The following is a 25,299-nucleotide window of genomic DNA, read 5'->3' on the forward strand; positions in this document are numbered from 1 at the left end:
GAATGAAAAAGACATAAACACTTTTAATTGGAGATCTAATGCTTCTGTCTTTATTTGAAGGTCACAGCTACGGGCTCTGGTAGACAAAGGTTGCGATACTGCTATAAAAATAAATATTGTAATTTGCCATCTTGCCTGCTAATTCCCCAAGTTAAAGGGCAATTTGGCTAACATTTCCTACTTGTATCTGAAAGTTAAAAGAGAAGGTGCCAAAGCAGGTCTACAGCTGAACATCAAGAAGACAAAAGTAATGACTACAGGAGAATTACTCAACTTTAAGGTTGACAATGAGGAAATTGAAATTGTTCAAGACTTTCAATTCCTTGGCTCCATCATCAACCAAAAGGGAGACGGCAGCCAAGAAATGAGAAGGAGATTGAGACTGGGAAGGGCAGCCATGAAGGAGCTAGAAAAGATTCTGAAGTGTAAGGATGTGACTCTGGCCACCAAGATTAGATTAATTCATGCCATCGTATTCCCTATGTATGGGTGTGAAAGCTGGACAATGAAGAAAGCTGATAGGAAGAAAATAGATTCCTTTGAAATGTGGTGTTGGAGGAGAGTGTTACAGATACCGTGGACTGCCAAAAAGACAAATCAGTGGGTTATAGAACAAATCAAGCCTGAACTGACTCTAGAAGCTAAGATGACTAAACTGAGGCTGTCGTATTTTGATCACATCATGAGAAGACAAGACCAGTCACTGGAAAAAGACAAGTCACTGGAAAAGACAGTAATGCTGGGAAAAGTTGAGGGCAGCAGGAAAAGAGGAAGACCCAACAAGAGATGGATTGACTCTATAAAGGAATCCACAGCCCTCAGTTTGCAAGATCTGAGCAAGGCTGTTAAGGATAGGACACTTTGGAGGACTTTGATTCATAGGGTCACCATGAGTCAGAAGCACACAGAGACATCTGAAAAAGGGAGCTCTTGACTCTCGAAAGCTCATATACCTCGAAAATCCGGTTGTTCTCTAAGGTGTAACTGGCCTCGACTCTAGCTGTAAGTACACCAGAGGAATGCAGCCTCCCAAGGTAGGAAGCGCTCAAGTTTTGCCGCTGCGTTGGAGAAGGCCAAGGTTCAAATAATTCTGATGTGGTCCATTGCTGAGGAAAGCCATTGGGACAAACAGCTTGCTTCCCTCCGAAAGCCCAAGTCCGCTATTCCGTCTTTCCCTCCAGCAGAGTCCTGCAAGCTTTTTCAGCTGCAGCAATACAATGTACCACTATGGAAGATCTGCACTGCAAGCTGCTTTGAGAGCCAATCTGGGTGAGCGGTGGACACACGAACCTGCCTGGTACTGAATCAGGCCTTTTGTGCATCAAAGTCAGTATTGCCTACTCAGAAGAAGAAGAGCTGGTTTTTACATGCCGACTTTCTCTACCACTTAAGGGAGAATCAAACCGGCTTACAATCACCTTCCCTTCCCCTCCCCACAACAGACACCCTGTGAGGTAGGTGGGGCTGAGAGAGCTCTGTGACTAGCCTAAGGTCACGCAGCTGGCTTCATGTGGAGGAGTGGGGAATCAAACCCGGTTATCCAGATCTGAGTCCACCGCTGCAAACCACCGCTCTTAACCACTATACCATGCCAGCTCTCAGATTGGCAGCTGTTCTCCAGGGTTTCAGGCTGAGGTGTTGCACATCAGCTACTACCTGATGCTTTAACTGGAGATGCCAGGGATTGAACCTGGGACTTTCTGCATGCCAAGCGGAGGCTCTTCCACTGAGCCACAGCCCTTCTCCATGGCTCTCCAGGGTCTCAGGCAAAGGTCTTTCACATCACCTCCTACCTCATCCTGTCAACTGGAGATGCCGGGGATTGAACCTGTGGCCTTCTACATGCCAAGCAGATGCTCTTCCACTGAGCCACGGCCCCTCCCTGATACAGATGTAATGAACAGCTAATAAATCTAGCTACAAGTTCCTGACCAGGTTGCTGCAAGTATTCACATCACCCCTCACAAAAACAAGACACGTCTGGCGCAGGTGGGTGGGAGAGTTTTCCTAAAAAGAAACAGAATTCACATATGGAAATGCCTCGTCGTCGCTTTGTCAACCGGCGTATGTAAATAAAATCGATGGGATGTGTCTACCCCGTTAATAGTGCCACCAATTCATTCTCCAGCGGTGATTAAAATGGGCAATAAATTCTCAAAGACTCTCGGTGGGCTCCAGGCAGGAAAGTGGGGCTGGCAGACCCTCGACCACCGCATCCCCCCCAGCGGTATATTCATCATGAAGGAGCTCCGAAGACGGCCAGACTTTATGCACCGAAAACACAAACCCAGAGAGCGGCTCCCGCCGAACCAAGCACTGCTTCCCTCTTTCTCCACTGCAGCGCGTGAAACATAAGGCCCTGCTGGATCAGAACCAGGCCCACCAAGTCCAGCAGTCTGTTCACACAGTGGCCAACCAGGGGCCTCCAGGCAGCCCACAAGCAAGACAACTGCAGCAGCATTTATCCTGCCTGCGTTCCACAACACCTAATATAATGGGCACGCTCCCCTGATCCTGGAGAGAATAGGTATGCATCATGACTAATATCCATTTTTACTAGTAGCCATGGATAGCCCTCTCCTCCATGAACAGGCCCACTCCCCTCTTAAAGCCTTTTAAGATGGCAGCCATCACCACATCCTGGGGCAGGGAGTTCCAAAATTTAATGATGTGTTGTGTGAAGAAATGCTTCCTTTTATTAGTTTTGAATCTCTCCCCCTCCAGCTTCAGCAGATGACCCCGCGTTCTAGTATTACGAGAGTGGGGGGGAAAATTCTCCCTGTCCACTCTCTCCAAACCATGCATAATTTTATAGACCTCTATCATGTCTCCCCTTAACTGCCTTCTCTCAGGCTAAACAGCCCTAAGTGCCTTAACCGCTCCTCATAGGGCAGTTGTTCCAGGCCCCTAATCATTTTGGTTGCTCTTTTCTGCATCTTCTCAAGCTCTGCAATATCCTTTCCTAGGTGTGGTGACCAGAACTGTACACATTGTTCCAAGTGTGGTCTCACCATAGATCCGTACAAGGGCAGTATGATAGAGCGTTGGCCTAGCTTTGCTTTATGGGGCCCTTTGCTTTATGGGTGAGCACCTTTGCTGGATTCTCTCTCACAGACATGAGTCTGCGGCTCCTGACATTCCTTTCATAAAAAAACTAAACAGCTCTCCAGGAGGCTTCAACTCATTCCAAACAGAACGCCTTGGAGGGTGTGGACTGCCACACCTCAAAACCACACCAAAACCACATCCACGGATCCGCCGTCAAGGGGCCCACCCTGAGCAGCCACCAAACATGGCTCTCGGAGGGTGCCTTTGCCATTCATGCTCAGACAGGCTATTGCAACAGCAACTGGCAATCTAAAATGCCCAAAGCAGTTTCATAGAATCATAGAGCTGGAAGGGACCACCAGGGTCATCTAGTCCAACCCCCTGCACAATGCAGGAAATTCACAACTACCTCCCCCCCACCCCCAGTGACCCCCCCCCCACTCCACGCCCAGAAGATGGCCAAGATGCCCTCCCTCTCATCATCTGCCTATGGTCATAGAATCAGCAATGCTGACAGATGGCCATGAAACAATACAACTTTGTCCAATAGTGGTGTCCAAGTTGCACAAACGGTGTATGCACTGGTGTAGTGGTTAAAAGCGGTGGACTCTAATTTGGAGGACTGGGTTTGATTCCCCACTCCTCCACATGAATCCAGCTGTGTGACCTTGGGCTAGTCACAGCTCTCTTAGCGTTCTCTCTGCCCCACCTGCCTCACAGGATGTCTGTTGTGGGGAGGGGAAGGGAAGGGGATTGTAAGCCGGTTTGATTCTGCCTTAAGTGGTAGAGAAAGCTGGCATATCAAAACCAACTCTTCTTCTTGTTGTTGTTTCTTTACTATATTTATAGTCTGCCTTTCTCATTGAGAATCACAATGGATTACACCAGGGATCCCCCAACCTTTTGAGCCTGCGACCACCTTTGGAGTTCTGACGCAGGGTATTGGGCGCAGCCTCAAAATGGCTGCCACAAAATGGCTGCTTCAGGAGGCGGGGCCAGCCACAAAATGGCTACTACAACTCACCTTCAGTCACAAAGCGAAGATCTCTGTGCTATGGTGGCAGCTGCCGCCAAAGGAATATTTTTAAAACTCTGCACAGTCAGTCAAATATCCAACGACCAATCGGAAGCCTTGCTGGGCAAAAGCCCCACATGGCCCCACCCACTTTCTAAAAGCATTTGGTGGGCACTGGGAAATGTGTCGGCGGGACACATGCGTCGGGGGAACCCTGGATTACACAGTGTTAAGTCCATGCAATCACTAGGACGAGACATCTAATAAGCAATGTAATAGGACTAAGATTACAGCAATCTGAGACAAGCATAGACTATTGGACATGATACAGAATGCAGATAAATGGTATTATATCAGTAGATGATAATACAGAGGCAAAAGGATAATACATAATGCAAAAAGATACTATGTCATGTACACAGTCCGTAGTCCCTTTATCTGTTTATTATGTATTTGCTTATTTACATTATTTACAGTCCGCTTTTCCCACTGCGACTCAAGGCAGACAGCGTAGTGCAAGTCAAATGCAATCAACAGGATGGTACATCCAACAAACAGTGCATTACGGTTTGGACTACAGAAATCTGAAACCAAGCAGAAATCTAAAACAGAGCTGAAACAAACCTAAAACACGATGCATTAAATGGCAGGGGTGTCGAATTCGTTTGTTACAAGGGACCGGATATGACATAAATGCCACTTGGTCGCGCTGGGCCCTGCCTTGCCAGCCCAGATCAAGAAATGGGGGGGGGGAGCAACCTTGGCTGATGAGCCTGCAGCAGGCTTGTCAGCTCAAATTGGGACTGCGGGTGGCTGGCTCGAGGGCCGGACAAGAGCTCTCAAGGGGCCGGATCCAGCCCACAAGCTGTATGTTTGAGAAGCTACATAGTCAGAGCAGACCTGCAGTGATAGGCAGCAACACAGTAGGGCAGGGGCCACAGTCCCTGTCTCTTTCCAAATGCAACTTTCTGGACCACTTCATTACAGTACAGCTCTGCTACATGTGTGAAATGGGCCCTCTTGAATAACTCTGTTTTGCATGGTGTGTGGAAAGCCAGGAAAGAGGGGGCCTCCCTAACCTTTTCAGGCAGGCCATACCATTTATAAGCGCCTTCCTGAACCATTCTGCTATAGTTTAGCCCTGTTACCTTTTATAGCAACGCCACTCCTGAACTGTGTGAACAGACTGCTGGGCTTGATGGGCCTCGGTCTGATCCAGCAGGGCTTTTCTGATGTTCTTATCCTCAAACGACCATCACAGTTCTGCATTCACAAAACGGAACCTAGTCGCAACTCACCTTTGTTTGAGAAGCTTTCAGGAGCTTCATCACCTCTCCTTCTCGGGCGTAATCCACGGCCGTGTGCCCCATTTCATTTCTCTGCAGGGGGTTGGCACCTGAAAAGGAAGAAGAGGAATTAAGGCCGTGGGGCAGGAGAAGATGGCCAGCCCTCCATGCCGCTTGGCTATCGGACACCCTCTTTAACCTTTGCTCTGGTCAGGGCTCGGCTCAGAAAGGAACAAGGGGCCACCAGCGGCGAGGCCTACGGATGTCGGAGGACGCAACAAAAGAAGGACCTTGCAGGAAACAATGGTCTGTGGCAAGAAGCTGTTCGGAGGACAGGGCGCGTGAAAGCGAGCAAGAAACGAATGCCTCCCCTCAAACCCGCCCTCAGGCCTACAGCGCTCCCCTGGATCGACAGCGGTTGCAATCAGAGCCGGGGCCTTTGGCTCATGGCCTCAACTGTTGCAAAATACAGTTGTGGGACTGCCGGGACGCCAGAGGACAATGGATGACGGCAGAACATAAGCAGGTCAAAGCAGGGCAGGGAGAAACAAAGGGGCTCTCGGGGGTGGAGACCTGCAGAAGCAGCCTGCCGATTTCTTCTTCGACAACCAAAAACTCGCTTCTGTGCAGAGCCGCGAACCACTGGATCTCTGCGATGACCCGACGGGCACAGAAATGGCAGTACTCCCTGGCAACGATTCCAAAGACCGAGATACATCCAAACTAAGCAAGAGTCTCACAGCACCTTCACATTTTCAGGGACCTGAGCCCAACGGGTGCTGTGAGACTCCTGTCAACCTCTGCAATGAGGCCAGGGTGAAGGAGGAAGAAGAAGAGTTGGTTTTTATATGCCGACTTTCTCTACCACTTAAGAGAGAATCAAACCAGCTCACAATCCCCTTCCCCTCCGCTCCCCACAATAGATACCCTGTGAGGTAGGTGAGGCTGAGAGAGCCGTGACTAGCCCAAGGTGCACTGCCCTGTCACGCAGCCGGGGCTTCAGCAGTCAGGGAAGCGAGCGGGAGACAGACAGAGAAATTAGCCATTTTCAAGATCCCGCATAAGGGATCTATATTTGCTTACAGAATGAAAAATGTGCTCCATAAACACCCGACGCAGAGTAATTTCTGCTGTAGGGCCTGTCGCAACCAATAAAGAATATGATCAGGACAGGTGAGATTGTATACTGCCGGCCGTGGTCACTCAATACCTTTTAAAGAGACAACACCGCAGTCCCTTCCCCAGTTCTTTTGTTGCCAAACAGTTTGCCCTCCGTTTGGAGAGGAGGAGAAAAAGTTTTCTCCGCCCCCCCCATAGGAGGGCATCCTCCAGGCCAGCTATTTCACCCTCCCCCCCCAAATTTCCTCCCTTAGATCTATTAATAACGGCTAACCAATATTGGTCTAATCCCCGTTAATGGCTGTGACGACTTGACTAATTGCCGCAATAATTGATAGAACCAGACTCCTCCGACGGGTCGATTTCCACCTCCGGTACCCACGGCAATAAAATATTATGCTTTAATAAATAACCCGGGTGTCAGGCCGCTGGCGGAGGTGGCCGCTGGTTCCTCCGGAGCCCTGGCCTGACCCCGGCCCTTCTGCGGCGCAGGGGCAGCTGCCCTCAGGAGCAGGCCCTTCCGCGGCGGTCCGAGGCCGGCTATTGTGGGCCTGCTGAGAGGGCCAGAGCCTCGGTGGCAGGCAATTTGTCACCTCCCACGGGCTGTCTCTCGCGCAGAGAAACCGACACCTGGGCAACGCCCCGGGCTCTGCACGGCACCCGCCCCTCCTCTCCCCCTTCTCCAAGACCTGGCTTGCATCAGAAGGCCCCGGCTGATAATATTTGATAGATAGCTGGCTGGCCGGCCCACCCCTGGCGCCGCACGGCAGCCATGCAGAAGCGGGCCCTCATTGGGGAAATATGTTTTTCCGTCGGTGGTATTGAAAAAAGTTTAGTGGAGTGACAGGTCTCAATTTTTCAAATTTTATTAACTCCGTCCTCTTAATCATTTGTCTTGAATTCCTTCAGATTCTGGATAACTGTCAATAGGAGGGCTCGCGGGTGGGAATTAGGAACGTGCGCTGCTTCCTCGCTGGCTTTCGTCGCTTAATGACTCTGGAGTGGGGAGGGAGGAACCAGATGGACAAGAGAAAGGCTGGTGGGGGGGGGGCGTCCTCTCCAATGCTACTCTGTGCACAAAACCTGGGGGAGGAGTGAGGACCCCTCTGCTGGTTCCAACCAAGGGCCATCTAGTCTACCCCCTCTTTACAACAGTGATCAGCCAGATGACACAGAGCAGCCCACAAGTGACAGAACAGCCACCTCCTGTGATCCCTCCACCCCAACTGAAATTCAAAGGTAGACTGCCTCTGAAGATGGAGGTTCCCATTAGCAGCAATGACTAACAGCTGATTCTTTTAGTCAACGTGGTGTTGTGGTTAAGAGCAGAGGACTCTAATCTGGAGAGCCAGGTTGGTTTCCCCACTCCTATACATGAAGCCTGCTGGGTGAAGAAGAATTGGTTTTTATATGCCAACTTTCTCTACCACTTCAGGGAGACTCAAATCTCCTTCCCTTTCCCTCCCCACAACAGACACCCTGTTGTGTAGGTAGGGCTGAGAGAGTGTGACTAGCCCAAGGCCACCCAGCTGGCTTCATGTGGAGGAATGGGGAAACAAATCCAGTTCACCAGATTAGCGTCTGCCGCTCATGTGGAAGAGTGGGGAAGCAAACCCGGTTCTCCAGATCAGACTCCACCGCTCCAAACCACTACACCATGCCGGCTCTTCGGCTAGTCACAGTTCTCTCTGAACTCTTTCAGCCTCACCTACCTCACAAGGTGTCTGTTGTGGGGAAGGGAAGGAGATTGTAAGCAGCTTTAAGACACCTTAAAAAGGTAGAGGAAATCAGCATATAAAAACCAACTCTTCTTTTTTAAAGTCATCACCAGGGGTCGCCGACATGGGGTGCCATGGTGACTGCCAAGTGTTTTTAGAAAGTGCCAGGGGCCAGCTAGGGCTTTTGCCAAGCAAAGTTTTGCAATGGCCAGTGGAGATTTCACAGGCTGTGCAGATTTTTCTTCTAAAATGTTGCTTTGGTAGTGACTGGCACCACTGCGCAAGGATCTTCTTCACTGTGTGACTGAAAGTCAGCTGCGGCAGCCCTATTGGGGCTGTGCCCACAACGCTGTGGCGGAATTCCCAAGGTGCCCGCAGGTTCAAAAAGGTGGGGGAACCCTGCACAGTCTCACTGTAGCTGAGAATGCCCATTATACCAGGTGCCGTGGAGCACAGGCAGGACAAATGCTGCTGCAATCGTCTTGCTTGTGGGCTTCCTAGAGGCACATGGTTGGCCACTGTGTGAACAGACGGCTGGACTAGATGGGCCTGGGTCTGATCCAGCATGGGGCCTTTCTTGTGTTCTTATGTTCTCAAAATACCTAGAGGTCTCAGGGCACCTGCCGCAAATATCCCCAGTGAGACTCTGTACCATCTTTACCCTTCAGTAGTTAAAACTCTTCCTCTGGTCTCTAGCAGACATCTGCAGAAATCCAGTGTTGTTACGGTTGCTGCTTGGCTGTACTTCCTTCTCGTATTGGTCCAGCTCAACTCCCCCCTTTGGCGTTGCCCCTTCACGTTTATCAGGCTCCTTTTTTCTAAGCTAAACAGCACCTAATCTAATGGGCCTGCTCCTCTGATCCTGGAAAGAATAGGGATGCATCATGACTAGTATCCATTTTTTACTAGTAGCCATGAATACTCCTCTCCTCCATGAACATGTCCACTCCCCTCTTAAATCCCTCCGAGCTGGCAGCCATGACCACATCCTGGGGCAGGGAGTTCCACAATTTAACTAACAACAGGGCACAGAGGCTGAGGCCTTCCCCTGATAAGAACCTCAGAAGAGCCCTGCTGGGTCAGACCAGTGAGGGTCCATCTAGTCCAGCATCCTGACCACACAGTGGCCAACCAGGTTCTCTGGAGGTCCAACCACAGGGCACAGAGGCTTCATAAATGACAGACTGACAACAGCACAATCTTTAATCAATGACAATGGGGAGCAAACAGCAGGCAATGTTTCTTTCTCTAAACAGCCGCCGCGCAGACGGGTGCCTGCGTGGGCGGCGCGTGTCACCTTGCCCCCTTGCAAGCTCCAGCGCAGTCCGGCATGCGCCAGAAGGAAGCGGGGCCCTCGCAGTGACACCGGGGATGACGGCGGTGTCATCAGGCATCACTCCTGACAAGGCCTGACACCCTTATTGCTCCACATGGCTAGTTAGAGTAATGGGAAGAGAAGCCTGCCCTCCTGAGCCTCACTCTGATTGGATTAACATGATCACCCTTTCCCCCAGTAAAATAAACGGGCCCGTTATGGGGCGGCACAAGAGCTTCTGAGGCAGTGTCTGTGAAGCGGGGAGCCGGCGCCGTTCCAGCCCTCCCTGCCCACGGTCCTCTCGGTTTCCGCCGCTCCCACCCGAGCAGAGACGCTGCCTGCCCGCCTCCATTGGGGAGAGGGCTGATAGCTCCCTTCCCCAGGTATCTGTTCTCAGCACACTGATGCCCCAAAGAGGGTGGTGTCCGAAGGGTGGCGATTTCCCCCCCTCTGGGGTGTGCCTACTGTGATACCTTTCCGACCAGGGCAAGAGTCCCAGACCTTTATGCCTCCAAAATAATGACCGTTCAGGAGCTGCAAAGTATCCAAATAACCGAGCCCTACACCTGGCAGTTCAATGCAGGGAGGGGGGAGGAAATGTTGTTTCACCCTCTCTAGGGTACTCCAGCAAGCTAATGTTTCCTTTCTCCTTTGACCCCCCCCCCCCGACTTTTAAGTGATGCCCAACTGCCCAAATTGTGGAACTCCCTGCCCCAGGTTGTGGTGACGGCTGCCAACTTGGAAGGCTTTAAGAGGGGAGCGGACAGGTTCATGGAGGAGAGGGCTATCCATGGCTACCAGTCAAAATGGACACTAGTGATGATGCATCCCTATCCTCTCCAGGATCAGAGGAGCATGCCTGTTATATTAGGTCCTGTGAAACACAGGCAGGATGGTGCTGCCGCAGTCGTCTTGTATGTGGGCTTCCTGGAGGCACCTGGTTGGCCACTGTGTGAACAGACTGCTGGACTTGATGGGCCTGGGTCTGATCCAGCAGGGAGGATGTGGCTATCTATGGCTACGGGTCATGATGCACACCTGTTCTCTCCAGGATTAGAGGAGCATGCCTATGATATTGTGTGCTGTGGAGCACAGGCAGTATAATACTGCTGCAGTCGCCTTGCTTGTGGGCTTCCCAGAGGCACCTGGTTGGCCACTGTGTGAACGGACTGCTGGACTTGATGGGCCTGGGTCTGATCCAGCAGGGCTTTTCACATGTTCTTATGCCCTCAAGATTCCAAGCCTCCTGGAAGACTGGGAGCCTGCAAAGTCCTCATCAGGCCATTGTGGGGATTTTTCCCTTCTTACTTTTTCAGATACACTGTAGTATTTTTCTGTACACCATGGTGTGTCTGTGTGTGTGCCGTCAAGTCACAGCTGACTTATGGGGACTCCGTGGGGTTTCCAAGGCAAGAGACATTCAGAGGTGGTTTGCCGTTGCCTGCCTGCTCGTGGGCTGAGAGAGTTCAGAGAGAACTGTGACTGGCCCAAGGTCACCCAGCAGGCTTCATGTGAAGGAACAGGGAACTGAACCCGGCTCTCCACATTAGAGTCCGCCGCTCTTAACCACTACACCACGCTGGCTCTACACCACGTTAGTCAACTGAGAATGCAGAAACTTCAACCTTGGGGGGTAATTCCCCCCCTCAGCAGTTGACAGCAATATCTGTGCATGTGCACAAATCTCCCCCACCCAAGGAAGTTCCAAAATGGCAAGGAATGAGCAGAAGTGAGGAGTGGGAGATCTGATCTGGCAGCAGCGGAGGTGGAAATGGGAAGGAGAGACTTTTGTAGCAAGAAACCAGAGCTGGCAGAGTAAGGTTTCCTTTCTCACATCAGTCCTTACAGGTCCCCCCCTTTGTTAATAGCCATAGCAGTGATTTAACTTTCGTACAGTGCTTTGGAGTATTCAAAGTGCTTGTTATAATTTCAACAACAGCCTTGCGGAGCAGGTTAGTATCAAGACCTATCGATTGTTAGTATGGTATAGCAGCTGGGGAGTCAGATTAGAAATGGGTTGTTTTTTTCTAATGTCTCACAAGTATTTAAATTTCAACAAATTAGCCTGCTGGCAGAACTTCAATGGGAGTGCCATTTTAAGATCCTGAAGAAAGCCAGTCCTGTATGTGTGTGTATATGTGTGTGTGTGTGTGTCTTTCTCTGTTTATATATTTATATTTTATACTGTTTTTCTTATCTGCTAAAAACAATCTGTCCTGCAAATGTATTTTTGCTTTCGCTTCCTGTGTTGCTGCATTATGTTGTTTTATAGTTTTCATAGGACTGTTGTACTGATTTTTGTAATCTGGATTTGAGTGTGCTTGTAAACTGGCCCCAAAACGTTTTGGCTGAGGGGCGGCGGGTCATAAATACCTCTAATAAATAATCACCTGGGAAATCACTTACAGGCTAACAAAAACGTCTAGGAAATGCAAGAAGAAATCCCTTCTCCCAGTAACACGTTAGATTAAAAACAGTCACCAAAAGAAACCAGGATGCTATTAAAACACCCCCCCCATTTTAATCTCCCCGATTAAAAGAGGCACCCATTGCTGAGCCAATGGAAGCTTCGGGGGGGGGGGGGCAACAAACAGAAAGGGGTCACATAAATATAGGAATCAGTAATGGCAACACCCATCAGAGAGCCGGTTTTCCAGTAAGCGAAGACCGCTGGTCATATGCAGCTGAAAATTGCCGGCATGGAATGGTTTTGGGGCACAAGGCAGGCGTTTTTCAGTGCTGGGGAGCGGCCCCCAGCTCAGTGTACAATCCTGGTGTTCCCGTTTGAAGTCAGGTGATGGACTTGAGAACCACCAAGAGGCCGCTCAAGGCTACAGATAAGGACTCTGAGGGACCGGTCACAGAGCTCGCCACATGCCCGAGGGCTGCTTGAGAGGAGGGGATGGGCTTTATCCTCACAAGCACAAACTCAGGAAGGTGCGGAAGAGAGAGGCGCGACTAGAACGCGGGTGTCATCTGCTGAAGCTGGAGGGGGAGAGATTCAAAACTAATAAAAGGAAGCATTTCTTCACACAACACATCATTAAATTTTGGAACTCCCTGCCCCAGGATGTGGTGATGGCTGCCAACTTGGAAGGCTTTAAGAGGGGAGCAGACATGTTCATGGAGGAGAGGGCTATCCGTGGCTAATAGTCAAAATGGATCCTAGTCAGGATGCACACCTATTCTCTCCAGGATCAGAGGAGCAGGCCTATTATATTAGGTGCTGAGGAACACAGGCAGGACGGTGCTGCTGCAGTCGTCTTGTTTGTGGGCTTCCTAGAGGCCCCTGGTTGGCCGCTGTGTGAACAGACTGCTGGACTTGATGGGCCTGGGTCTGATCCAGCAGGGCCTTTCTTATGTTCTTAGGGGGCTGTGGCTCAGTGGTAGAGCATCTGCTTGGCATGCAGGTCCCAGGTTCAATCCCCGGCATCTCCAGTTAAAGAGACTAGGCAAGCAGGTGACGTGAAAGACCTCTGCCTGAGACCCTGCAGAGCCGCTACCCGTCTGAGTAGACAATACTGACTTTGATGAACCTTGATAGTCTGATTCAGTAGAAGGCAGCTTCATGTGTTCAGATTCACAGAGAAGAGGTCTATCAGTGGCTACTAACCCTGGTGGCTAAAGAGAACCTCCATGTTCAGAAGCAGTCAACCTCTGAATCCCAGTGGCGGGAGACAACATCAAGGGAAGGCCTCGGCCTCTATGCCCTGTTGCTGGACCTCCAGAGGAACTTTGGCTGCCCAGCTTGCGCAAACGCGTGCGCTCACCCATACACTCTCTGTCTGACTCTCTTTCTCTACATGGTGCTATTAAATGCCTTACAAATGGTTATGTCAGTGCACAAACCTCAGTGCCCAGAAAGACTTTGGAGGGCTCCATTTGTTCCCCCCAGCCTGTGGGGAAACTATTCTTAAAAGCTTCGACATAGACATAAACCAGCCGGTGGCCAGGCGCTGATTGCGCTCCTGGTGGCGGAATGCGGGGGGCCCTCGGCGCAGTGACACGATTGGCGTTTACGTCCTGGTCGGTCTCGCAGGAGTTTAATTACTGGTCTGGGGCTGCCAGGGGTTGGAGCTCACTGCCTTCAGATACGGGGGTCGATACCGCCAGCCCGCAACATATTGAGCCCCGGCTCTGGCAGACTCTATTGCTCTATTTAATCATCTTTTGCAAAATTTACAGGGCAACAGAAGGAATCAATACGGAATTTATCACGTTCTCTTGTAAATATGAGCAGAGAGAGAGATCCAGGCAAGCTACGAAGAGCTGGAAATATGAGGTCCCTGGTCGGGGGGGGGGGGGGCTTCGCCGATCTCCCCTGACAGTCACTAGTTTTAAGGAGAGCCAGCATGGTGTAGTGGTTAAGAGCGGTGGTTTGGAGCGGTGGACTCTGATCTGGAGAAGCGGGTTTGATTCCCTACCCCTCCGCATGAGCGGCAGAGGACCATTAAGAGGGATGGACGGAAGAAAAGGAAGGGGGAGAGGAGCCTCCTGAAGAGAGAAACCGGCTCTGGTAGGATTGCCAGATCCCTCTGCCACCGATGGGAGGTTTTTTGAGCAGAGCCTGAGGAGGGCGGGGTTTGGGGAGGGGAGGGACTTCAATGCCATGGAATCCAATGGCCAAAGTGGCCATTTTCTCCAGGTGAACTGATCTCTATCGGCTGGAGATCAGTTGTAATAGCAGGAGATCTCCAGCTAGTACCTGGAGGTTGGCAACCCTACTGGAATCCCATGGCCAGGCAAGAAGAGCAGTGGCTTTAAAATGTTGTTTTGCAGGTATGTATTTTTGCGCATACAACACAGCAGTAAAGAAGAGGAGGAAGCATACATGTGTGTGGGGGGTGGGGGTGGGGTTCTACTGACATAGAAAGGATTGCACTTAAAGAATCAAACCGGCTTACAATCTTCTTCCCTTCCTTTCCACACAATAGGCACCTTGTGATGTAGGTGGGGCTGAGAGAGTTTGGAGAAAACTGTGACTGACCCAAGGTTACCCAGCTGGCTTCATGTGGAGGAGTGGGGAATCAAACCCGGTTCTCCGGATTACAGTCCACCGCTCTTAACCAATACACCATGGTGGCTGTTTTACTGAATCAAACTCTTGGTCCATCAAGGTCACTACTGTCTACTCAGAATGGCAGCGGCTCTCCAGGGTCTCAGGCTGGGGTCCTTCATATCACCTAAAAACTGGTCCTTTATTGACTGGAGATGCCAGGGATTGAACCTGGGACCTTCTGCATGCCCAGCAGATGCTGACTCCTCTCCTGACTTTACAGAGACCTGGCAAAGATGGCAACTTGACAATGTACATGAAGGCCTTTGGGCTCGCTCAGCAGGTCACAGTGCAAAAAGGCAAGTGCTAAGAAATTAAAAACAGCAGCGGGAGCCTCTCCTGATTCCTGCCCTGCTTACTCGGTCAAGCTGCGGCTGCTTCACCAAACAGGGCCCGACCCCCGCCAAGGCATACATTCTCCACCCCTGCGCAGCCCCTCCCATCTCAGAAGATCGTGGTTCTTTGGAGAGGACTCTAGGGCCGCACCATGGAAATGTTATCATAATAAGCATTGCAATTCAAAAGAGGCCTCGTGCATTATTATGAGCCCCCGACTTCGCTTGCCTGCGTTGGGAAGCTCAAGGCCCCCTTTTCCAATAAAAGGAACACAAAACCCGAGGATCGATTCCACATTAAACTGGCCGAATAAAGGCCGAAACGGGCTGGCAACGGAGGAAGCAGCCCCGGCTCCCTGCACGCCATTTACTGGTGTCAGCGCAGGTCAGGAGACTGTCACATGTCAGCGGCCGCAGCACAAGGGAGACCGGCCTTGCGCCTCGCGCTCTGCTGGGCACGGACAGGCTGACCACAAGGAAGGGTCAAGTGATTCAGCAAAGGGACGGCCGGAGGCCAAAGCCATGGGGTGAGGGGTGAGGCGGAGGTTGCCTCTCGCCAGGCGCGCGGCTGAAAAGGAAGACGCGCTCCCTCCGGACAGCGGGGCGACTGTTTAAGCACAGAGGACTCCAGCCCTGGATGACTTTGGCCCGGAGGGCTGGGCGGCCAGCGAAGGACGTGTGGGGTGGAAGAGAGGGGACTCGGCAGAGGGCAGGTGTAGCCATGCCTGAAAGAGAGAGGGCAAAGGGCGCTTGCTCGGAAGCGTTGGATTCATCAGGAGAACACGGGGGAGATGACCTGCACCAAGGTCCCTGGGGGCAGCGGGCACGCTCTTCAAAGGCTCTCTAAGCCGGCTATAAGAACGTAAGAAAAGTCCATCAAGTCCAGCGGTCTGGTCATGTAGTGGTCAAACAGGTGCCTCCAGGAAGCCCACAAGCAAGATGACTGCAGCAGCATTGTCCTGCCTGGGTTCCAGAGCACCTAAGATAATAAGAACATAAGAAAAGCCCTCCTGGATCATTCTGAGGCCCATCAAGTCCAGCGGTCTAGTCATACAGTGGCCAACCAGGTGCCTCCAGGAAGCCCACAAGCAAGATGACTGCAGCAGCACCATCCTGCCTGGGTTCCACAACACCTCATATAACAGGCATGCTCCTCTGATCCAGGAGAGAATAGGTATGCACCATGACTAGTATCCATTTGACTAGCAGTCATGAATAGCTCTGCCCTCCATAACAACATAAGAAAGGCCACGCTGGATCAGACCCAGGCCCATCAAGTCCAGCAGTCTGTTCACACAGAGGCCTCTAGGAAGCCCACAAACAAGACGACTGCAGCAGCATTCTCCTGCCTGCGCTCCACAGCACCTCATAGAATAGGCTTGGGGATGCTTGGGGGTTGTTGAGAGCAATGCATGTTGGCTCACAGTTTCAGAGAAACAAACAAGCCCTTCGTCTCCTACAAGCCGCTCTCTTGAAAAGCACGATCGCAGCGGGGATTTCCAGGTCCAGGGGAGCCGCTTCTCCTCCAGCCAGCTGAGACCCCTCAAGTGTCTTCTGATAATTATAGAGGGCACACGAGAGAGGGCCTTTTTGGTGGCATCCCCATGATTATGGAACAGCCTCCCCAGGGAGGTGTGCCCGCCCCCCTCACTTTCAATCCTTAGGAGGCAGTTGAAGATGGTTTTATTCAGGACTGCATTTGATTTTAGTTTTTACTTATTGGCAGTACTAAATTGAGAGCCAGCTTGGTGTAGTGGTTAAGAGCGGTGGTTTGGAGCGGTGGACTCTGATCTGGAGAACCGGGTTTGATTCCCCTGCTCCTCCACATGAGCAGCAGAGGCTAATCTGGTGAACTGGATTTGTTTCCCCGCTCCTCTACACGAAGCCAGCTGGGTGACCTTCGGCTAGTCACAGCTCTCTTGGAGCTCTCTCAGCCTCACCTACCTCACAGGGTGTCTGTTGTGGGGAGAGGAAGGGAAGGAGATTTTGAGCCGGTTTGAGTCTTCCTTAAGTGGTGGAGAAAGTTGGCATATAAAAAACAACTCTTCTTCTAAATGGGGATTTTAAATTGTGGTCTTTGTGTGTGTTTTTTAAATAATTGTTGTTTTATTTCCATTGTAAGCTGCCTTGAGTTTTGTGAGGTGGAAAGGCGGCTAACAAATGTTTCAGATAAATAATAAATAAATACTTGGCGTCTGCCCTTTTCCAAGATTACATTGAGTTCGGTGAGATGAAGGAGAACCTGGCAAGCTGGTGGCGAAGCCACCCCGAGAAGAATGGAACTATGTTTGGCACCCGGGATCCAGCGAGGGGTCCCATCTCATACCATCTGCAGTGTGTCAGCAGTGGTCATTTTTAAAAAAAGAGCACAGAGCAATAAGCATGAAGAGGCAGAGATAAGCAGCAATGAAGTTGCACCAGGGGCTCCAGGGTCCCAAGTCAACCCCCCCCCTGGCGTTTCTAAGCGCTTTGTGAAAATGGCCTCAAAGTCCCTCTTTGCAAAAGCCACAAGAATTAAAAAAAGAAAAAGAAAAGCCTGAAGAGAGATTTTGCAGCTGCACTGAAGCTTGTATTTCAGGGGTCCCCAACCTTTTTGAGCCTGCCGGCAACTTTGGAATTCTGAAGCAGCATGGGGTTGCCGTAGCCATAAAAATGGCTGCCGCAGGAGGTGGAGCCAGCCACAAAACAGCTGCCACAGCTTACCTTCAGACACACAATAAAAATCCTTGTGCTGTGACTGTAGCTGCTTCCAAAGCAAAGTTTTCACAAAATCTACACAGCCAATCAAATATCCAATGGCCAATCAGAAGCCTTGCTGGGCAAAAGCCCAACCTGGCCCTGCCCTAGCATTGCCAGGTCCTGCTTAGCAACCGGTGGGAGGTTTTTGGGGCGGGGCCTGAGGAAGGCGGGGTTTGGGGAGGGCCTTCAATGCCATAGAATCCAATTGCCAAAGCGGCCATTTTCTCCGGGGGAACTGATCTCTATTGGCTGGAAATCAGTTGTAATAGCGGGAGATCTCCAGCTAGTACCTGGAGGTTGGCAACCCTACCCTGCCCACTTTCTAAAAACATTTGGCGGGAGCCCAGGAAGGTGTCAGCGGGCGCCATGGCACCCACAGGTCACCACATTGAGGACCCCTGATGTATTTAAGGCTCCAGGGGCCCACGGCAGAGCCAGAGACAAGCCCAGTCCCAGGAGCCCTCTCTGTATTTGCTTACCTCCGTCGAGAAGCATCTTGACAGAAGGGTAGTCGTCGGCCAGCACAGCGTAATGCAGAGCCGTGCAGCCCCTGAAGCTGGCCCGGTTGTTCAGCCGGTTGTTGAAGTCGTCCTCCCGGGTGACCAGAACTGCGGGGAAAGGCGAGCGGGGAGAAAACACAGGTTATCGTCACGGAAGGACGCCAAGGTGGCCGAGTCACCCAGCTCGGTGTTTTTCAAGGCGGTGTGCGTGGCAGGCGGGCATAAGCAAGTGTGCCGACAGACCGAGGCTCAGGACATCGAAACTGTGTGTACTGCGACTCCCCCTGGAAAACAGGTCACGATGGGTAGCCGTGTTTGTCAATAGCAGTGGAACGGAACAAACGTCCAGTAGCACCTTAAAGACTAACAAAATTTCTGGCAGGGGATGAGCTTTCGTATCTCACGAAAGCTCATCCCCTGCCAGAAATTTTGTTAAGTCTTTAAGGTGATACTGGAATCTTGCTCTTTTCCATTCCCCCTGGAAGAGGAAGCATGGGCGGGGGGGGGGGGTTGCAAGTCCTGAAAGGTGGGTGCTTAAACATCAAGGTCAACGGTAGGCTCTCTCCCTGCTTCCTTCTCCCCTTGTTCTATCTATTTATATCCCGCCTTGCCCTGTGGTTCAACATGGCCTACGATAATAGTTAAAAAACATTTTTATTGGAAAAAACAAAACAAAACAGCAAACCCCAAATCTCTCTCCCCTTAAAAGATGCCTGCCATTCAAATCCCCTTAAGAAAGTGTGTGTGTGTGTGTGTGTGTGTGTAGGGGGGGGGGAGAGATCTGCTGGAGATGCTTCACTTACACAAACAGACACTCTGCCTGTGCGTCCCAAGGGGTGTGCAATAAGAGTTAAAAGTGGATGTGGTCACAGGTCATAGGGACTAGAGGACTTGCTGGGATCCGCCTTGAGTCTCAGAGAGAAAGGTGGACTATATATAAAGTAGCCAGCATGGTGTAGTGGTTAAGAGCAATGGTTTGGAGCGGTGGAGTCGGATCTGGAGAACGGGGTTTGATTCCCCAATCCTCCACATGAGCGGCGGAGCTAGACTGGTGAACTGGATTTGTTTCCCCGCTCCTCCACATGAAGCCAGCCGGGTGACCTTGGGAAAGTCACAGCTCTCTTAGAGCTCTCTCAGCCCCACCTACCTCACAGTGAGAGTAGTTCAGCAGTGGAACCTGTGGCCTAGGGAGGTGGTGAGCTCCCCCTCACTGGCCGTCTTCAAGCAGCGGCTGGACGAACACTTGTCAGGAATGCTCTAGGCTGATCCTGCATTAAGCGCGGTGCGTGTGTGTGTGTTGGATTAGATGGTCTCTATGGACCCTTCCAACTCCATGATTCTATGATTCAAAATCAATTAAAGTGGTGCCAAAGGGGCTAGGCACTTGGGCACCCACCTGCATTGTGAGGCAGAGACCGCAGCATCCCACCTGACTGTTCCACACCTTCCCGACTTCATCAGAGTGCCCGGGGGGGAATAAAAAAACAAACACCCCACAACTGTACGTGTGCTCCAAGGGGAGTAAAGGTTGATGCTGCGGCTTTTTTGAACATCTCATGGAATTTATGACACCATGTCTCACGGCACCTTAACGGCTAAAAATCTGACAGTGGCAGAAGCTTTCCTGGCTCCTGACCCACTTCCGCAGACGCTCTAATTTATGACCGTTTCTGCCCTAACCTATTAGTTAACCATTAAGGTGCCAGGGGGGACTCTCGCTTACTTTGGCTGCTATAGACCTTGGACTTATAGTCACCTGATGAGCAGGTATTATCGTGCTAGATTATAGCTATTAAAGCAATGCTCCTAGTTCTCCTGACAAACCTGAAATCCTGGCTGCAGAGCAAACAGAAGACATGCTGCGGGTTTTTGAAATTCCCAGGTAAAAAAAGGTATCTGCTATTTTTCAAAGGCAGAACCCTGAGTCTGTGCGGATTCTTCAGGCTAGCAATGGGGCTGGTACTAGAACCACAGAAGAGGCCATACAGGCCCTCTAGTCCAACTCCACTGCTCAATGCAGGATCAACCCTAGAGCATCCCTGACAAGGGCTTGTCCAGCCTCTGCTTAAAGACTGCCGGTGAGGGGGAGCTCATCTACCTCCCTAGGAAGCCGATTCCACTGCTGAACAACTCTTACTGTAAAAAATGTCTTCCTAATATCCAGCCGGTACCTTTCCTCCCGCAATTTAAACCCATGATTGTGAGTCCTCTCCTCTGCTGCCAACAGGAACAGCTCCCTGCCCTGCTCTCAGTGACAGCCCTTCAGATACTTCAAGAGAGCAATCATGTCCTTCCCTCAACTTCCTCTTCTCCAGGCTCAACATTCCCAACTCCCTCAGCCTTTCCTTGTAGGGCTGGGTCTCTAGGCAAGCTGCCAATAAGGAAGGCAACCAATATGTTGTTGGGCTCGGCTGACTCCCCGCCACCAGTGGCCCAGGAGGGGGTTGGTATCCCCTGCTAGGCCTGTCCCACCACCAGCCAGGTCCAAGCCAAGCCACAGGGGCACTGCCACAGCTGATGGTGGCATGGGCCCAGGGGCAGAAGGGCACCCCCTGCATGGGGTGAAAAAAACTACCTTGAACTGGACCTGACAATAACATGCTATCTGCAGCCTCAGAACACAATCCCCTTGTATTCAGTGGGACTGACTTCCTAGTAAAACCTTTTGTGGCTGTCCAAAATCTCAAACTACAGTTCTTTCCAGGCGCTTCCCACACAGGAAACAGCTGGCTTATCCTGAAGTCCTGGCTGTTGCTCTCTGTTGCTCCCTTTCTGTTGCTCTTCAGGTGCCTGGGGGATTCCAGTGGGTCCCTTTCGCAGAGCGCCTGCCACAGGGACCCAGTTGAAACCTCACAAAGTCCCGGCCACTCTACATCTGTGGAAGGAGCCGACGTGGGTTTCTTGGGACATCCCCCAAAGCACCATGCCCGGGGTTCTTGGAGAAACAGAGACAGCCAAGTCCGGTTCAAAACCTCTGCCACGCAGACCTCCCCGAAGCCGCCAGATTCACCCGCCACTGTTCCGAGAAGAAAGCAGCTGTTAGCAAAACCAGGAAACGACAATTGAGTTTGGCTGCCTGGCAGCAAAACGCAGCCACATCGCCTTCCTGCAGCTGCCGCTGGATTCCCCCAAAAAAGCAAGCTCCGATTGGAGCCAAATCTAAAATATTGTAATTAATAGCCGGTCCCTTCCGTGGCTGGCATCACCGCTAATAGACCTCAGCACCCACAGAAGCGGCAATCGGAGTGATGGCACCAACCCTCCTTACTGGTCTTGTTTTCTGCAGAGGCGTGGGTGGCGGCTGGGGGGGCAAGGGGGGGGAAGAAGAGGTGCATATGTATATTTATTTATTTCCCTCCTTTGCCTATCCAGGGAGGGGCGGGCTAATCAAGTGCCTGGTGTCAGGGAAGATGAATCTGAGATACTAGGGAGCAGTGCAGTAAAAAGATTAAAGTGTTATTATTGTTGGGCTGCTTTTCCCCCATGGTCCGCTGTGACAGCTCGGCCGTCATCTGTAAAAAATGTCTCCACGAGAGATAATCATCGGAAACTCAATAAAGCGTCAAGGGGAGCCTCCTCCGCCATCAATCACCCGGAGCCTGGAAATTTTCAGCTCTCCATCTCCCCTCCCTGCCATCCATATAAATGTCTGTAATATATTTTGCGTGGCACGTGCCGCCGTGGCGGTGGCGGGAGACTCCCCCCCATTCGGATGTTTTTTATGAAAAAAAATATTTATACACAAAATATGCAAATCGTTAAAAAAAATAACCCGGTAAAACAAAGGCCGTTTTTCTCTCTTGCATGCACAATCTCCCCCCACTCTCTCTCTCTTTTTTTTAAAAAAATAGGCAACTGAATTTATTCTTTTTAATACAACATGTCAACCACCCCCCCAAAAATTAATGCAACTTCCTTCTGAGTGGCTTCATTTTCCTCCACTCCAGCCTCTCCTCCCTCCTCCACCAAAAAGTAATATATATATTGGTTGAGGGGGGAAGAATGCAGACAGAAAAAATTAGCTTTATAGGTTGATATATTTTTGTCTTAAATAAAGTCTAGTCACATGCATTATGCATCGGTTGCCATCTTTTTAAAGCCTGATCGTGCGGATTCTGCATTTTGTGCCCAGCGGAGGCCAGCTGTGCATGACCATCACATGCTGCCAGGCCTGTCAACTCTTACAGTGGCAACAGGAGATACAAACCCCTTCTTCCCCTTCCTCTTTCCTGCCTACAAAGCTCCTTGGTTGGCCCTGAGTTTGCTCTGACCAGTTTAATCTTGGTCGGCAAGTCCAAAAGAGGAATTTGGTGGAAAGTATGGCATTCAGGCAGGTCTGAGCTATATCATAGAATCATAGAGTTGGAAGGGACCACCAGGGTCATCTAGTCCAACCCCCTGCACAATGCAGGAAATTCACAACTACCTCCCCACACCCCACACACCCCCAGTGACCCCAACATGCCCAGAAAATGCCCAAGATGCCCTCCCTGTAATCATTCACTTAAGATCATAGAATCAGCCTTGCTGACAGATGGCCATCTAACCTCTTCTTAAAAACCTCCAGGGAAGGAGAGCTTACCACCTCCCGAGGAAGCCTGTTCCACCGAGGAACCACTCTGTTAGCAAATTCTTCCCAATGTCTAGCCAAAAACTCTTTTGATTTAATTTCAACCCGTTGGTTCTGGTCCGACCTTATGGGGCAACAGAAAACAATATCTATGTGGAGGGGCTGTGGCTCAGTGGTAGAGCATCTGCTTTGCATGCAGAAGGTCCCAGGTTCAATCCCCGGCATCTCCAGTGAAAAGGACTGGGCTAGGGTTGCCAACCTCCAGGTGGGGGCTGGAGATCTCCTGCTATTACAACTGATCTCCAGGAGGCAGGGATCACTTCACCTTGTCAGAGGTGTCAGTCTTTCCTTAGCCTGTGTCTCGTGCTGGGGCCGGCCTGTACAAGCGGTTAGGCTCCTGACAGGGAGAAATTGGTCTCTTTGGAAGGTGGATTCTATGACATTCTATGGCATCATACTCCATTGAAGTTCCTCTCCTCCCCAAACCTAGGGAGGGGAATAAAACCTGGTTCTCCAGATTAGATTCTGCTGCTCCTAACCACTACACTACACTGGCTCTCGATGTGGAGAAGGGCTGTGGCAGAGCATCTGCTTGGCATGCAGAAGTCCCCAGGTTTAATCCCTGGCAGCATCTCCAGTTAGAAGACTTAAGAGAGCTCATGAGGTGAAAGACCTCTGCCTGAAACCCTGGGGAGCTGCTGCCAGCCTGAGTAGACAATATAGAGGGGGGACAGGATTGCTCTCTTTAAGTATCTGAAGGGCTGTTACTTAAGAGGAGGGCAGGGAGCTGTTCCTGTTGGCAGCAGAGGAGAGGACTCCCAATAATGGGTTTAAATTGTGGGCGGAAAGGTACTGGCTGGATATCAGGAAAAAGTTTTTTTGCAGTAACAGTTGCTGAGCAGTGGAATGGGCTCCCTAGGGAGGTAGTGAGCTCCCCCTCACTGGCAGTCTTCAAGCAGTGGCTGGACAAACACTTGTCAGGGATGCTCTAAGATGATCCTGCATTGAGCAGGTGGTTGGGCTAGATGGCCTCTATGGCCCCTTCCAACTATATGGTTCTATTTATTTTTTTAATGTAAAACATTTACTAGCCGCCTTTCTCCCTTGTGGAACTCAAGGCGGCTTACAGCATAAATAGTTAACCCTGATGGACCAAGGGCCTAGAATCATAGAGTTGGAAGGGACCACCAGGGTCATCTAGTCCAACCCCTTGAACAATGCAGGAAATTAGTCCAACCCCCTGCACAACTGCCTCCCCACCCCCATGCCCAGAAGATGGCCAAGATGCCCTCCCTCTCATCATCTGCTTAAGGTCATAGAATCAGCCTTGCTGACAGATGGCCATCTAGCCTCCGCTTAAAAACCTCCAGGGACGGAGAGCTTACCACCTCCAGAGGAACTTATGGAGGTAGGCCTGATCCAGTATAAGGCCCCTTCATGTTTCCGAATGATTCCTGAGCCCAGCTTTGGGCAGGGTTTGCCCTCCGCCACTGAAGACTAGTTTGGATGAATGCCTTCACAGCAGGTAGGTTGTTAAGAAGGAGGACCTTCTCCATAGACAAGCGAGGGGAAGAGGAGAGAGCAACAGGCCCACGCTGCTCTGGGAACCAGGGAAGACAAAGAACCCCCTCGCTACCTTCCAGGGAATGCAGCCCCTTTTCTTTGGCGGTTTCGTAGACGCTGCTGAACTCATCTCCCAGGTTTGGGTCAGCTCCAGTCGTAAGCAGAAGGTTCACCGCACTGTTGGCGAAAGCATAAAAGAAAAGCGAAGGCGGGTGAGTCCCCAGCATCAGAGAAGGAAAAGCCTTTCCGATATAAGCACCCAGGGAAAGAGTTTTCAACAATTTGCTAATTTTGAATTAAAGTTAATGTTGTTTTGGGAGTTTATCATGTTTTGTTTCAAGAGCCCATCTCCGGCAGGTTCTCCAGGGAGGAGGTGAAGAAATTTTCTAAATTGGTAATAGGGTATGCTTGGGATTTAATACCCACGCCCCCCAAAAAACCCTGTCCAATTATGAATACAGTTCCAGAGGGGGCAGCTGCATTGGTCTGCAGTAGAAGAGCTAGAATCGAGTCCAGGAGCACCTTAGAGACCAGCGAGATTTTCAGGTTGGGAGCTTTCGAGAGTCTGGTATCTCACGAAGGGAGCTATCACTCTTGAAAGCTTATACCCTGAAAATCTTGTTGGTCTCAAAGGTGCTACTGGACTTGAATCTAGCTGTTGCCAATCACGGTTCAACTTTTAACCAAGAGTCAGCCACTTTCCGTGAGCCAGCGGGGCATAGCGGTTAAGAGTGGAGGGACTCTAATCTGGAGAACCAGGCTCGATTCCCCACTCCTCCCACGCGGAGGCAGGCGTTGGCAAACCACCTCCGAACGTCTCTTGCCTTGAAAACCTTAAGGGGCTTAGGGCTGTTTAGCTTGGAAAGAAAGCGGTTAAGGAGAGACATGACAGAGGTCTATAAAATTATGCATGGTTTGGAGAGAGTGGACAGGGAGAAGCTTTTCTCCTTCTCTCATTATACTAGAACACAGGATCATCTGCTGAAGCTGGAGGGAGAGAGATTCAAAACTGATAAAAGGAAGTATTTCTTCATG

General features: G+C 50.9%; 1 protein-coding gene and 1 non-coding gene across 2 annotated transcripts in view; one reads left to right on the forward strand and one right to left on the reverse strand.

The window, feature by feature from the left end:
* The window catches only part of CLPB (ClpB family mitochondrial disaggregase), an 84,512-nt gene that overhangs the window by 33,500 nt on the left and 25,713 nt on the right, over positions 1–25,299 (reverse strand). Inside the window, exons 5-7 of the mRNA XM_056858810.1 lie at positions 24,338–24,441; positions 18,111–18,239; positions 5,362–5,459 (exon numbers count right to left, since the gene is read on the reverse strand). Of these exons, the coding sequence (XP_056714788.1) occupies positions 5,362–5,459; positions 18,111–18,239; positions 24,338–24,441 (331 nt within the window). The remainder of the gene's footprint in view (positions 1–5,361; positions 5,460–18,110; positions 18,240–24,337; positions 24,442–25,299) is intronic.
* TRNAA-UGC (transfer RNA alanine (anticodon UGC)) lies at positions 22,860–22,931 on the forward strand. Its single transcript has one exon. It is a non-coding gene; the product is annotated as a tRNA-Ala (tRNA).

Source organism: Euleptes europaea, chromosome 12 (genome assembly GCF_029931775.1).
Source record: "Euleptes europaea isolate rEulEur1 chromosome 12, rEulEur1.hap1, whole genome shotgun sequence".
Lineage (NCBI taxonomy): Eukaryota > Metazoa > Chordata > Lepidosauria > Squamata > Sphaerodactylidae > Euleptes > Euleptes europaea.